The 14134-nt window shown below is 38.4% G+C and overlaps 1 protein-coding gene across 1 annotated transcript in view; it reads right to left on the reverse strand.

Annotated features, from left to right (window-relative positions):
• PTPRZ1 (protein tyrosine phosphatase receptor type Z1) overlaps positions 1 to 14134 on the reverse strand; it is a gene marked incomplete in the record, with an annotated part of 199168 nt that overhangs the window by 55896 nt on the left and 129138 nt on the right. Inside the window, 3 exon segments of the mRNA XM_034768527.1 lie at positions 894 to 937; positions 10460 to 10586; positions 11598 to 11782. Of these exon segments, the coding sequence (XP_034624418.1) occupies positions 894 to 937; positions 10460 to 10586; positions 11598 to 11782 (356 nt within the window).

Below are 14134 nucleotides of genomic sequence, written 5' to 3' on the forward strand. Positions count from 1 at the left end.
CGCATTTTATAGAGGTATTGGCCACATTACAAAAATTATTTTACAGTCTATTAAAAATTGTACTGGGACTCTTTCATATTCCTCTGCTTGTATGCCAGCTACCTTAGTTGCCAAAAATACAACTGTGCCAGATCAGATGGAGTTATGAAAACATCTAAAATTGTATAAAACACGGTTACATTCTTATAAAATATGGTAATATATCAAAATGTCATTACTTATGTTCAAGGGGTGGAATTATCACCCTATTGAAATGAATGGAAGTTTTGCCATTGACTTCAATGGAGCCAGGATTTCACCCAGTATTTCGAGGCCAGATTTACAAAGGTATTTAGGCACCCAAAACTGCAGATAGGCATCTAGTGAAAAGAACAAAAGTGCTTAAGCAGGTCAGGCACTTAACTCCCATGGCCCATCCGGGACTAGATGAGTGCTGGGATCCTTCTGGAAACTGAGAAACTCTCTCATTCTCAATAGTATAAAACTGCCATTTCTAGCATTACAGAGAAGCAAGGCATTGGACTTCAAAGTCATTACATTTTTATGTACAGAAAACCTACCAGTAGCTCAAAGCTGAATCTTGCCTGAGGCAGGTGTAACTGGGGAAGGGGCGGCAATTCCACATTTTGGGGAGGAAGAAAAAACATTTCTTTGGCAGGTGAATTTTTTTAATTGTACTTTTTTGAAGCTGCTCAAGTGTCTGGAACGTAGAGTAATTCCCAGGGGATATGCATTAGTGGGCAAAGTGTAGGTGATATGGTTAAAAGTACATGCTAAACTCAGCTCTGCAAATTATCGCAGGTGATCACCTCCATTTATGTGGAGTGTGTTATATATTATTTGAAACACTTGTGTGAAAATGAATGTCTGAAAATTACTGCACTTTACAATACCTCGTATTCTTCAGTTTCATTCAGTTCAGGAAAGAGGTCAATTTCTATGAAACAAAGAGGTGAATTATATTATCCACTGTTTTAACCTCACAGATTTATTGATTTTGCAAGACACAATAGTATAATTTTTATGGTTAGTTTAGAAATGATAGACCAAAAGATGTTATTTAAGCTGTATAACAATCACAGATCATTACAATATTAAAATCATTTTCTAACCAGGGCTGTATTAACTAATAAACCCATTAGGCTGAGGTCTGAGATGATTTTGGAGGTGCTATCTGCAGAAGCTGACAAGTAGCTGCACGGAGGAGTAGCAGTGAGGGAAACAATGGGACTCAACAACTGACTGGCATTTAGCTGCAACATTTCTGATGGGCTGAGGGGTGTAGCTGCAGCTGCCTGTCTGCACAGAGGAACAGCATCCAGGCCCATGGTGATGAGACTGAACAGGTGGGCTTAGAACTGGAGGGGGGGGGGAAGGGAGGTGGGAGGGAGGGAGGCAGACAGGAAAATGGCCCTGCAGTACTAGCTGAAGAATGCTCCAGGCCCTTGGAGTATGTCTACACAGAAGCTGGGAATAGGCCTACCCAGCCCAGGTAGAAAGACACTTGCTAACTCTGCTCAAGCTAGTGCATTAAAAATAACAGTGAGGATGTTGCAGCAGTAGTGGCAGCTCAGGCTACCCGCCAAAGTCCAAGCTTGCCTGACCACCTGGTCTGAACCCAAGCTGTGCCACTGTCACAATGTCCACACTGCTACTTCAGTGTGCTGGTGTTAGTCTTTCTACCTGGGCAGGGAGGCATGCTCCCAGCTGCAATGTAGACACACCCTTTGTGCCACTGGAATGAGGCACGCCTTACTTTCTATTTAGACTCATGGACTTTAAGGCCAGGAGGGATAGTTGTGATCATCTAGTCTGACCTCCTGCACATTGCAGGCCATCAAACCTCACTGCCCCCTCCTATAATAGACCCAGGCACTTCGCACTATTAAATTTAATCCCATTTTTATTGTTTCCTTTTTAAGCTTCTCTAGATCTTCTTGTATGATATTCCAGTCCTCCTCCGTATTGTCAATACTTCCCAACTTTGTGTCATCTGCAAATTTTATTAGCACATTCCCACTTTTTGTACCAAGGTTTAAAAAAATCTATCTTCTCAAAGATAGAGATCACGTTGGTCTAGCGCGATTTACCTTTTTGTAAAGCCATGCTGTATTTTATCCCAGTTACCGTTTACCTTTATGTCCTTAACTACTTTCTCTTAAAATATTTCTTCCAAGATTCTGCATACAACTGAGGTCAAAGTAACAGGCCAGTATTTTCCCAGATCACTTTTTTCCTCTTTCTTCAAAATAGGAACTATATTAGCAATTCTCCAGTCATAGGATATTGACCCTCAAATGTACAGATTCATTAAGAATCCTTGCTATTTAGCTTCCAATTTCATGTGTCAGTTCCTTTACTATTCTTGGATAGAGATTATCTGGCCCCCCAGTTTGGTCCCATTAAGCTGTTTGAGTTGGACTTCCATCTTGGATGTGGTAATTTCTACTTCCATATCATCATTTCCATTAGCCACCCTGCTACCACAAGCTTCTTATTACCCTTATTAAAAACGGAGGTGTTCATTTATGTGTTGGGCCAGGCCTAGATTATCTTTAATCTTCATCGTATCCCTCAATGTTTAGAGGTCCCACTTCTTCTTTCCTTATTTTCTTTTTATTTATATGGCTAGAAAACCTTTAACTATTGGTTTTAATTTTCTTTGCAAGGTCTAACTCTGCTTGGCTTTTGGCAGTTCTTTCTTTTTCCTTACACTTTATGACTTCCAAGTAGTAGTTTTCCTTGCTGATCCTTCCCATCTTCCATTCCTTGAAGACCTTCTGCTTTCTCATAATAACCTGTCTGAGATGCTTGCTCCTTCAGTTTGGTCTGCAACCCTTCTCAATGATTTTTTTATTTGGTAGGCCAGCATCAACACACATGCCTACATTGCTGAGGGAAGAGTTAAGGGTAGCTGAATCTTAGTGTCACATCAGGTGGGATTAGACATTTGCTTGTATGTGTATTGGTCAGAATAACCCCATGCAAATTTGGATTGGTACAAAATGTGAAAATGAATAAAAGATGTACAAGCTTCAGCTCATTTGTATAGTGATTTTCCTTGTGTAGGGAGAAGAACAGCATAATTCATGCCACTCTGGAGAAAGTAGCACATCTTAGATATACCTGGGGGTGTGAGGAGATCAGACTGATATATATCTGCGTAGTCCGCAGCTGGCCGGGACTAGATAGTGTGATGGTAGTGGTGGTGGAGAAGATGACATGATGTTACCCATGGTGGGTATTGTTGGTGTGATCCGGCCATGCAAAGCCATCATCCCCATACTTGTGTGCATGTATTCCAATGATCCTTCCACAGTACATAACATATTTTCTGTTTTTCCCTCACTGCTGCCCCCCGTTTGGGCGATACAATCTCCTGGAGGGAAGGTTGAGGCTGCCTTGCTACCATTGCAACCTCCCTCTTGTAGACCTTCCATCATGGAGTCAGGAACCCTCAGTTGGGTCCTGTGCCATTATGGTCTATGATGCAGTGCAAAATATGTTATAAAGGGACTTTTAAAAAATAGCATTATTGATTAGACAGTTTGCATTTTGTCCTTGGACTTCTTATGGTCAATGTCTTAATTTGCTAATCCTTGACACAATAGGCTAGACTCACATTCAGAGCCCAATTCTGGTCCCACTGAAGTCAATGGCAAAATTCTCATTGATTTCAATGGATCATGGTTTGGCCCTGCAAGCATAAACTATAATGGATCATATGAAGGCATTAAAAATATGTTGCAAGTTCTTATGAATAGATATAGGCATGGGTATTATGCATCTGTAATTAAATGGCTCCTTCTGAAAAGCAGTTTTTGTGCATCTGCATTACTAGCACATCCTTAACTGAAATATTTTGGCTGCATTCATATTTTATTATTCCATATTACTTGCCAATTTCTCCCACCCCCCCAATAAGATGAGTTAAAGGTGACATTTTCAGTTGTACTCAGTGCTGGTGGATGTTGCTTCCATTTAGGTAAATGGCCATTGACTTCAGTGGGAACAGAGTTAGAGCCATAACCAAAAATAAATCACGAACCAGTTATACTTCTATATTTTGCACTCCTGCATCTTAAAATGGCCGCTCCTGATTGGACCAAGGGTAACATTTAAAAAAAATATCTAAATGACGTAGAGACTAGGTCCTATTTTCAAAAGTGTCTTAGGGCCAGATCCACAAAGGTCTGCTCAGTGTTGCAACGCTTAACCCTGAAGTGTCCTGATGCCTCATGGAATCTATAGCCCTGAGTTAGGTGCCCAGGCTCCCAATGGGGAGTGTTAGGTGCCTAAGGAGGAGATCTTCAGAAACCAGTAGCAGAGTGGGGAACTGCCTAAACTAGCTGGGAGTAAAAGGTAGAGGCTTAGGTGTGGCTTAGGCCCAGATCTTCAACGGTATTGATGTTAAACTTCCATTGATCTGGACCTTAGGTGCCTCATGCCTTATGGGCCAGAGATAGGCATCTCTCTCCATTCAGGAGCCTCAGCCATTAATTCTCTGTTGGAATTAGGTGCCTAAACTAGGTCATGCCCTAGCAGCCAAAAGGCAGATCTTTCTCAAAAACCAGAGAAAATGAGACCCCAGAATAGCCCAGTGTTTAGACCTTTTATGTGGGAGACCCTGGTTCAAATCCCTGCTCTGCCTGATTTGAAATAGGGACTTGAACCCACATTCTAGATGAATGCCCTAGCCAACTGGCTGTTCTGGGGCAGATCTCACTAACCTCCCCAGTTCTACTTTGAAAAAATAATTAAATATTAATTGAAGCAGAGACTCCACATTTTCCACATCCCATGTGAGTGTCCTAATCACTGGGCTACTTCAGACTCTCTCTCTCTGGATAGTTGATTATTAATTAGGGTTCCATCACACTAACAAGCTAAAATATTTATATTGATAAGTTGTAGAATGTAAAAAAATGGAATGATCAGTTCTCCATGAAAGTATTTTATAAGTAGCAACTATTGAATTAAATACTTGGCATATTAACAAAATACAGAAAAGTTATCTTACCTCTGTCTTTCTGAAGGCTAGAAGGCTAGGGAGGGAAAAAGATGATGATATTCCCTGGCTTCTCAATGGTTTCTGTTTAAATTTTTAGATAGTGATTTCAAAATTCTTAATACTGTAGCCAGGTAACATACATTATGTGGTCAACAGACTCTTTAAAACAGCCTTTCATTAAAGAGAAATATGATTATTTTTGTTGTTAGGATTATTTTGTCTTCAAATAATAAAAATAAATATTTTCTTTCAGATTTCATGTTTTCTACAGTATCTATGTTATCTTTTGAACTTTATCTGGAAGAAAAACTAGTATTGTGATAATACAAATGGATGTAAAATACCTCTACAAACTTTATTTACTACAAGGAAAACTGTAAAAGGTTTCAAAATCCTCTGTTTCAACCAGAATGAAACTACAATTTCATCCTGATGTATCCATGGAAACTCTCTTGATTAGATGGTAACAAAATAAATCTATTTGCCAGCAACATTTAAATTACTCAGTTATTGTGGTTTTGCTAATCTTAATACTGTGTTCTTGAACCAATAATATATATAAGTAATATGGTACCATTTCCCAACACAGAAATAAAACTCAGAGGTAGGATAACAAACAAGGTATGTTTGATTTTTTCTATAACTGCAAATTGGTTATTCTATAGCTTAGGTTTTATTGGAAAAGTTCAAACCTTAAATTTATTAGAAAGTCTTCAAGTGCATATATATAATACTGTAGTTTAATGATTCCTGCAGAAATGATAGAATAAGGAGAAAAAGAAAATGTGACATCTAAATATTTCCCTACATTTAAATTCAGCTCAACTCCTAAAAACATCTCCCTATAACAATGCGTTCCATAATTTTACAATAATATTCACAGAGTAAATTATCTTCAGTTCTACACTACAATACATAATAAATGACCCTGCAAGAACACAAGTAAAACCATTTTTGCTACATTTAAATGAAATATCTATGATCTTTTCATCATTCATCAGCATAAGAATCACAAAAGCCCTCCTAAAGTGAAATATTTCAGATACCCTTCTTGTTCTTTATGAAGAAAATCTTTCACAAAGACAAGTTACAAAGACATTGCATAAAAAGGCCCTCACAAAGAACTGATGCTAGAATGAGCTGCCAAGTAGGAGACAAAAGTTTGAGATTTATATCCCATCATGTTGTTTTTATGAAAAACTTCAGCTGACTTCCTCACACAGAACAAGGGGAGGATACGTATTTAGTCCAGTGGTTCTCAACTTATTTATCATTGTGGGTTGCATAGCGGCCCACAATGTGTTACCTGGGCTGCAGGGGTCAGGTGGCAGGGCAGCAGCCCGGACTCCGACCCTGGACCCCAGATCTCCGCCACGCGGGGCCGGTGGGCTGCCTGCCCCAGACTCCCGACCCTGCGGGGCCGGACAGGAGCCCCAGACGCTTTGGGCTGGCTGGCTGCCTGCCCTGGATCCTAGATCTCTGCTATGTGGGGCAGGGCGGCTGCCCTGGAGCTTGTGGGGCCGGCCGGGAGCCCCGGACCCCTTCGGCACGGCTGTCCCAGACCCCTGCCACGTAAGGCTGAGTAGCTGCCCTGGACCTTGCCTGGCCGGGCAGCAACTCCAGACCCAGGACCCCTAACACCAGCTGGGACCTTCAACCCTGGACCCCGTCACAAGGGCCGGCCTTAACACACAACTGAGCTGGGCCGTATTTATGCACCTAGAGTATCAGCTATAGAGTAAGTTACTGCAAAACTTTCATAACTATACAAATGTTATCTAAAGAGTGAAACACATGCATTTAGGTCACCATTCAGAAACCACTTCCAAAAGCAAATAATCAGATTATAAATAATGGTTGAGATATTGTCAAAGCTGGCTATGCCATTTAGCCGTGCAAGTCCCATTACTTTTTATGGTAGTTGTGTGGCTAAATCTCCTAGTTGGGTTTGAAAATGTTAACCATTAAGAATAAATATTGATAAAGCACCCTAAGACCCAAGGACCCAAAGACCCTTTCTGACTAGCCATAAGCTTACTGGAAACTATATATTATATATATATATATATATACACACACACACACACACACACACACACAGTATCACAAGTTTTAAAATTCCACAGCTCTAAATAAAAAACAATATAGGAACAAACAAGGAGAAAATGGTAATTCTTCTCACAAACTTAATAGACTAGTATTGTAGTTCTCATGATGGCACGTGGGCCCTCAGTGGACTGCAGAGCCCTACTGGAGGGTCCACAGATTGTAATGTTTCTTAGAACCCTGCAGTGCAGGGATGAAGTTGGAAGAGGCCCATGACAGGATCTTTTCTCTTATGTAATAGGCCTAGAGAATGAGAAGTTTCACTCTGATTGGTGGATCACCTGTGCTCTGCAGAGCCCTTACTGGTGGTTTGCAGAATGAAATGTTTTGAAAGGGTGGTGGCAGGCTATAAAAGGGTCTCTCTTACAAAATGGTCAGCATAATGGAAAACCAAGAACAAACCAGTGGTAGAAGGTGTTGAGTAAATAAAAATATATAGTACAGCAGTACTAAAACAGCACTTATATTAAAAATATGCAGTCCAAGGGTGAAATTCAACCCCAAGCAGAGGGCCCATGCAAAGCCTTTTGCATCACTTAAGGTCCACTTAAGCTTTTAACATGAAATTTGATTTGTTCAGATGACATTGCAGTGAATTCCATCCTAATTGGGCTGACATACTCAGAATAAATCTTGAATATAAAAGTTATTATACTGAATTTGAGTCAATTTTGTTTCAGGTCTTCATAGGTGAAGATAATTTTTTTTTCAGAAGCAGAAGTTCTGGGAAATATTTTGATCTTATTACTGTGAACCCCATTTCATACCATCATCTATAAAACAGATCACAGAATCAGTTTTGGTATTATATTTGGCATGTGAAAGTTTGTATGAACACATCTCTTTCTCTGACTCATTAGATACATCCTTCTCATGTCTCTGTTATCTAATATTTTCAGCACAGTTCATTCAAATGCAACTGAATAAATAAATAAATAAATAAATGAATTGAAGTTACAAGTGAATGAACATTTTGTTTAGCATGTTCCCATGTTCCCACTCTGTATGGATGTAAGATGACATTTAGAAGACTAGGGAATAGTGTAAATTCATATTAATGATACTGACTGCATATGAGGGATTTTACATTACTCTTTCATTGTAGAGTTTCATAATTCAATCATTTTTGCATATGAAACTGTGAAAGTACACAGTGAAATATGTACAGAGATTGCTTTAATCTCCTCTTCACATTTTTTCTTTAAAAAATTGGGAAATGATAAACTTATATCTAGGAATTTATTTTAATGCAACTTTAAGGTTACCATTTTAAAAGCTCAAAAGCAATACAATGCAAAAATCAAGTTCTTATCATAACATTAATTGTTCATGATGCTTATAGGTATGGTTTTTCATTACTACTTATGAAGCAGATCCTGAATTTCTTATTCCATATTTACTTATTTCTCACTCAAAGGGAAATCATCAGGAGTTTTCCTTGCAAAAAATGGAGTAAGAACCTTAAGCCTTGACCCTATGCTGATAAATGTAACATACAATGGATCACTTTCTGCCCTCAGATATGCACACAAAATTCCAAATGACATCTGTGTATGTTTTATAGATGTAATGGAGGGTGAAATTAGTTTCTACAGTAAGTATGTGCAATGTAAGGGCCCCACTCCTGCTCCCACTGAAGTTAAGGGCAAAATTATCACTGACCTGAATGAGAGTATAACAGGGTTCAAATTTACTATGAGAATCTTAGCTTGTGAGTATTTAAAGCTGTAAAGTTTGGGTTGTACCAAAGTCAGTTTATGTATTGGATTAAACATTGTTTAATTGTGGAAACCGCATGAACGGTTGGCTTCAATCCAAATGGAGTCATACTGGAATCGAGGCCCTGATCCTTTAAAAGGTATCTGCCAATGAGGTGCCTTGCTTAAGTCCAATGGTACTTGGCACACGAATAAGGATCTGTGCTTGTGGTTTCTTTGCACAATTGGGGCTCACATTGCTCCAAGCTATCGGCTGGTATAGTTGTGTCTAGACTTTGGGTGGGTGTCTGGGGATGGAGTCCCCTCTCATGAGATTTTTGATGCACAAGTTCGGAAAATCTGCTGGAGAGACGTAAGGAAATCCAATATCAAGGAGTTACAGATAGGATACAAACTCAAGTGAAATGCCAATTACATTAACAGAATCTCTCTTTAGAGAAATACAGAGTACAAAGGCTCTAAGAAATATTAGCATAATAAGACCTATGAAACAGTCTTCTAAACATGTTGTCTTTGAAAGACAGGTTAGATATGCCTTGGAAACTTTTGTGTTTTAACCAAAAATGTCCCAACATAAAACAACAGCTTATGCTCATATATCTTTACTTTCACACAATTCATGGTAACAAGTAGAAAAAAGAAAATACTTATATTCTCTATCAGTAGTAGTTGTCTTAACATTATGGGCCAAACTGGGCTCTTAGGTACATCTCTGTACCTCCTCTGACTTAACTGGAGTTGCACAGGTAGGTGTAACTGAGGGGAGAATTCCAGCCTTGTAACCCAGAATTAAAAACAACAAAAATCTAATCCATATGATAAGCAAAACTGGGGTGTGTGAGTATGCCAAAGACCATTATGGACTGACCCTACAATCAAGAAACACACATTCAATCCAACAGCTGCTAAAGTCAATGGAAGATTCCCACTGACTTCCATGGGAATTGGATCAAGCCCTAAATCTTCCACGGACTTTAAGGAATGACTGAAGGACAAGAACAAGCCTCTTTATTTTGGTTTAAGATTACCTATCATTTACTTACAGACAGAGGAGTTAAATCTGGCTTTGAAATCAACAAGATTTGATTGTTAGCCCTTTTGATTTTCACAATCCAAAATTAAGAAGCAAGGGAATTCCATCACCACATATGCTTTGAAATCAAACTCCAAGTACTCATATGTAATAAAATTTCAAAATCAATTGAGATACAAATTTTTAATTTATATTAGCTCCTTTATTTTGTTTGCTTTACATTTTTATGATGTGGATTAATTTTAGGAGGCAGAAGGATAAATTGAAACAATTCCAAAATGGCTTTACTTCCCAAAGGTTTATTGTTCAAAATCATTCATATGAATTGTAATCATGTTCACTTTTTCAATATATTTTTATAGTTAAAAAATCAACATAAAATGCTCGTGTTTAAAGGAACACATGACAGAAAATGAGTGACAGAATAAAAGTCACCTCATTAAACAAATTTAAGGTTAACTACAATGATTTTGAAATTCCATTTTAGTGTACTTCGATAGTCAAGCATTTTTAACTGGTTTGCAAGCAAACTATTTATCTGAATACAGATTTTTAGCTAAAAGTTACTGTTGTGCTCAAAAGAAAACTTACCTGGATCATCTAAAGGCATATCAACAATGACTTGATCACTGTATTTTCCATATAGACCATTAGTGCAAACCGCAACTATCTGAAGAACATAACTTGTATTGGGCAGCAGATTATTTAGAATAGCTCCCTAAAAGAAAAATCATGTTTAATCACATAAATGTGAATCTTAGCACATTTTTTGAAAATATTAGATTATTTTATTTTTAAAACAGTGTTTTCTTATATGAGAGACAAAGTGGGTGTAGTCATATCTTTTATTGGACCAACTTCTGTTGGTGAAAGAGACAAGCTTTTTGAGCTACACAGAGCTTACAAGAGCTCAAAAAAGCTGGTCTCTTTCACCAACAGAAGTTGGTCCAATAAAAGATATTACCTCACCCACCTTGTCTCTCTAATATCCTGGGACCAACACAGCTACAACAACACTGCAAACAACAATAGAAGATATCAACATTTTCTCACATGAAACATTTTTACATTTTATAGCCAGAAAAACAGGCATAAAACTTTAATCAATTGATTTTGTGAAATGTTCTAATGGCAGGTGACTGAATAACTGGAGAGAGTACATTTTTTTATGTTGAATATTAGTTTTAGATTCTAATATTCCTCGTGAAGTTTATGCAGCTTCAAAGGGGGTGAATGTAATTGTTTGTGTTGGTAAAGCACCATCATATTATAAATCAGTGAGTCAATATAGTAATCACAGAAGGTTCATTGTTCAGATGCTGAATTTTTCATTAGTTACCTGTGTACAACATCCTACACATCAAAGATCATTGGGACAGAGGCTCTTACTGCATGATGAAAGTGTCTTGTGACTAACAAGATCTGAGTTTAACACCACAGCAATAGTTATTTCGAGGTATTACAGACAAATAGAAACACCAATTTTAGAAAATTAGCACTGGAGGTGATGGGAGCTCTCTCTCACACAGCTTTTTGTTTGTTTGTTGTTGGTTTTTTAAATTTGTCTCTGTGGCTGGATAGCCAATGATACAAGCAGAGTTTCTATGAGCAGCAGCCAAAGACATTAATTCTAGCTGGATCAGCTCCCTGACATAATCCCTCAGAATAATTCTTTGTGAGTGCTTCACCACCACCACTTTTGTATGAAACTTGAAGAGTTTACAGTTACCAAGTCCTGATACCCATCTGTCAGAAACTCATGTTTAGTCTGGTCTTCTCCATCCAATTGCTGATAAAAGACAGCAAATCTCTCAATCATGGTATCATAAACAACTCGAGGTCTTTCCCATGTAACAAGAAGGCTGGTATAGTTCTTTGGATCGGCTTGGACGTTTTCTGGTTCTGAGCTGCAAACTAAAAACAGCATAATATTTATAAACAGCATAATGGATTCTGAGCACTGAGAGTGTGGTCTAATTCCCATGGAAACTGGCATAAGTCTATCCATTGATTTCCATGGGAGTTGGATCAGTCCCTAAAATTCTAAACCACGTAAATCTAAACTACCAAAGATCTACTTATGTCACCATTGTGTTTGGGTTGTTTTCCAATTGGTGGAAGTGGAGTTTTTCCTTTCTTTTTAATGATATTATCTAAGAAAACAAAGAGATCTTGGTACATTTTGAGTTTTCACATTTGATAAAGGTACATATCAAGTTCCATGAAAATTAGAGAATAACATTCTTTTTGATTTGTGTTAGAACTGCTTATTGGTCATAAAATACTGGTATACCCAGAAGAATACATTTTATTTCTTTGTAATCATGCAAGTGACAAAATGGAAGTGTAAAGGTTCTTAAGTATGTGTCTCAGAAAAAAAAGTCTCTAGTAGTCTGTGCTTTCATGAATCTGTGAAAGAGGAAGCCATTAGAGTAGGATGAACTATGCATTGCCTTGACAATATCTGCACTTTAGGACATGTTTTGTAATAGATTTTTTACAATCGATAGCGGTATTCTTACAAATTATTATGAAGGTACTACTCAACAGTAAGAATATTAATAATAATGGCTGAGCTCTTCAAAGGAGCCTAGCAGAGTGAGGTGCCCAAGCCCCACGAGACAAAATGGAATATAGGTGCCTGTCTTACTCTGGCTTCTTTTAAAATTCCAGCTAATAGTATCTTCCATTTACTTAGCAGTTAGCAGTTTTCATCAGAGGATGAAACAATTCCTAACTGCCAACAGTAATTGTTTAATCCTCACAACACACTTCTTAAGGTAGGTAAATATCATGCTCATTTTACAGATTGGGCAACTGAAGACAAACTTGAATAAAATACGTAGGGTGAAATTCCAGCTTTATTGAGGTCAATGGAAGGTTTTGTTTTTGACGTCAATGAAGTTAAGATTTCACCTCTAGATTTTTAAAAGTGGACTCTAATTTTAGGTTCCTTAATATTTTTTAAGCTAGGAGTCTAAAGCTGAAACTTGTGGTCAGGTTTGAAAATTTGGGCCATAGTCACTTCTTCATAGGTCAAGTGTTGGGGGTCACATGGTACCCATGAAGAAGATGGCTGCTTAGTCCTGGACCTCCTCATTCCCCACATATCTATTTGTTTCTAATAATTACTTTTCTAGCAAATTAACAATAAATTTCTATGATAAAAGTTTACATTAATCCCCTAGATAAACTACAAATTGTTGAATATGGATTCCAATGAAAAAAAAAGAGAGGTAACAAAAGACTTAAGGGGGAGCTGAAGGAGGAGACAACAAGGCCACCACAGAACGTAGCCCAACATATTGCAGCACTCAAAGAATTACTCACAGACTGACTGGATTCAGCCTTAGAAGATATTTGTGACCTCTCTAAAGATGCAAGCCATGTAAAATCCCAAATGGCTCACTTAGAAAATGAGCTACAAAAGACTGTCATTGAAACCTGTGAAATTAAAGAAGAAACTGCCTCCTTAAATCTTAGACTAGACAAACTGGAAGAAAACCAGGATGACTTAGAAACTAGACCTCAAAGAAACAACCATCACTTCTTGGGGACTATTGAGGGTCAAGAGGAGAAGGATATTATTAACTTTCTTCAGAAGCTGCTCCAATTTAAATTGGACCCCCAGCTGTCCCCACTAAATATTGAAAGGGCTCATCGAATGCCTGGTACTAGAAGGCAGGAGTCTGATAAGCCCAGACCAGGGCCAGCTACAGGTTTTTTGCCACCCCAAACAAAAAAAAAAAACAACAATGGAGTGCCGCCCCTTGAAAAGAGACACCCCAAAGGGCCGGAATGCCGCCCCTTGAGATGTGCTGCCCCAAGCACATGCTTGGAACGCTGGTGCCTAGAGCCGGCCCTGGCCCAGACCCATCATCTTCAAGCTGCTGAAGTTCAGTGATAAAGTAATGTTAATGAATATTGCCAGAAAAGCTCAAACCCTTATGTACAAAGGCCACAAAATGTCTCTTTTTCCTGACTTCTCAGCTGAGCTTAACAACAAGAGGGCTGCATTCAGTGGCATAAAGCAAATTCCAAGGAGGATCATAAAGTATCCATCCACCTTCACTATGGATTTAGCAGGCTGCACATGATTTTGCAAAAGCCCCTCTGAAGCTTGGCAGACATTTCAAAGACTGAGACACTAAGCACCATCTACTGACTGAAATATTATCGTCACTGATCATCACAATTTGATAGAGAGAATCATGATATTATGATAACCACAAGTCCTTGGAACAGTCAATACTCCTGACATGTAAA

This window comes from Trachemys scripta, chromosome 1 (genome assembly GCF_013100865.1).
Source record: "Trachemys scripta elegans isolate TJP31775 chromosome 1, CAS_Tse_1.0, whole genome shotgun sequence".
Classification (NCBI taxonomy): Eukaryota; Metazoa; Chordata; order Testudines; family Emydidae; genus Trachemys; species Trachemys scripta.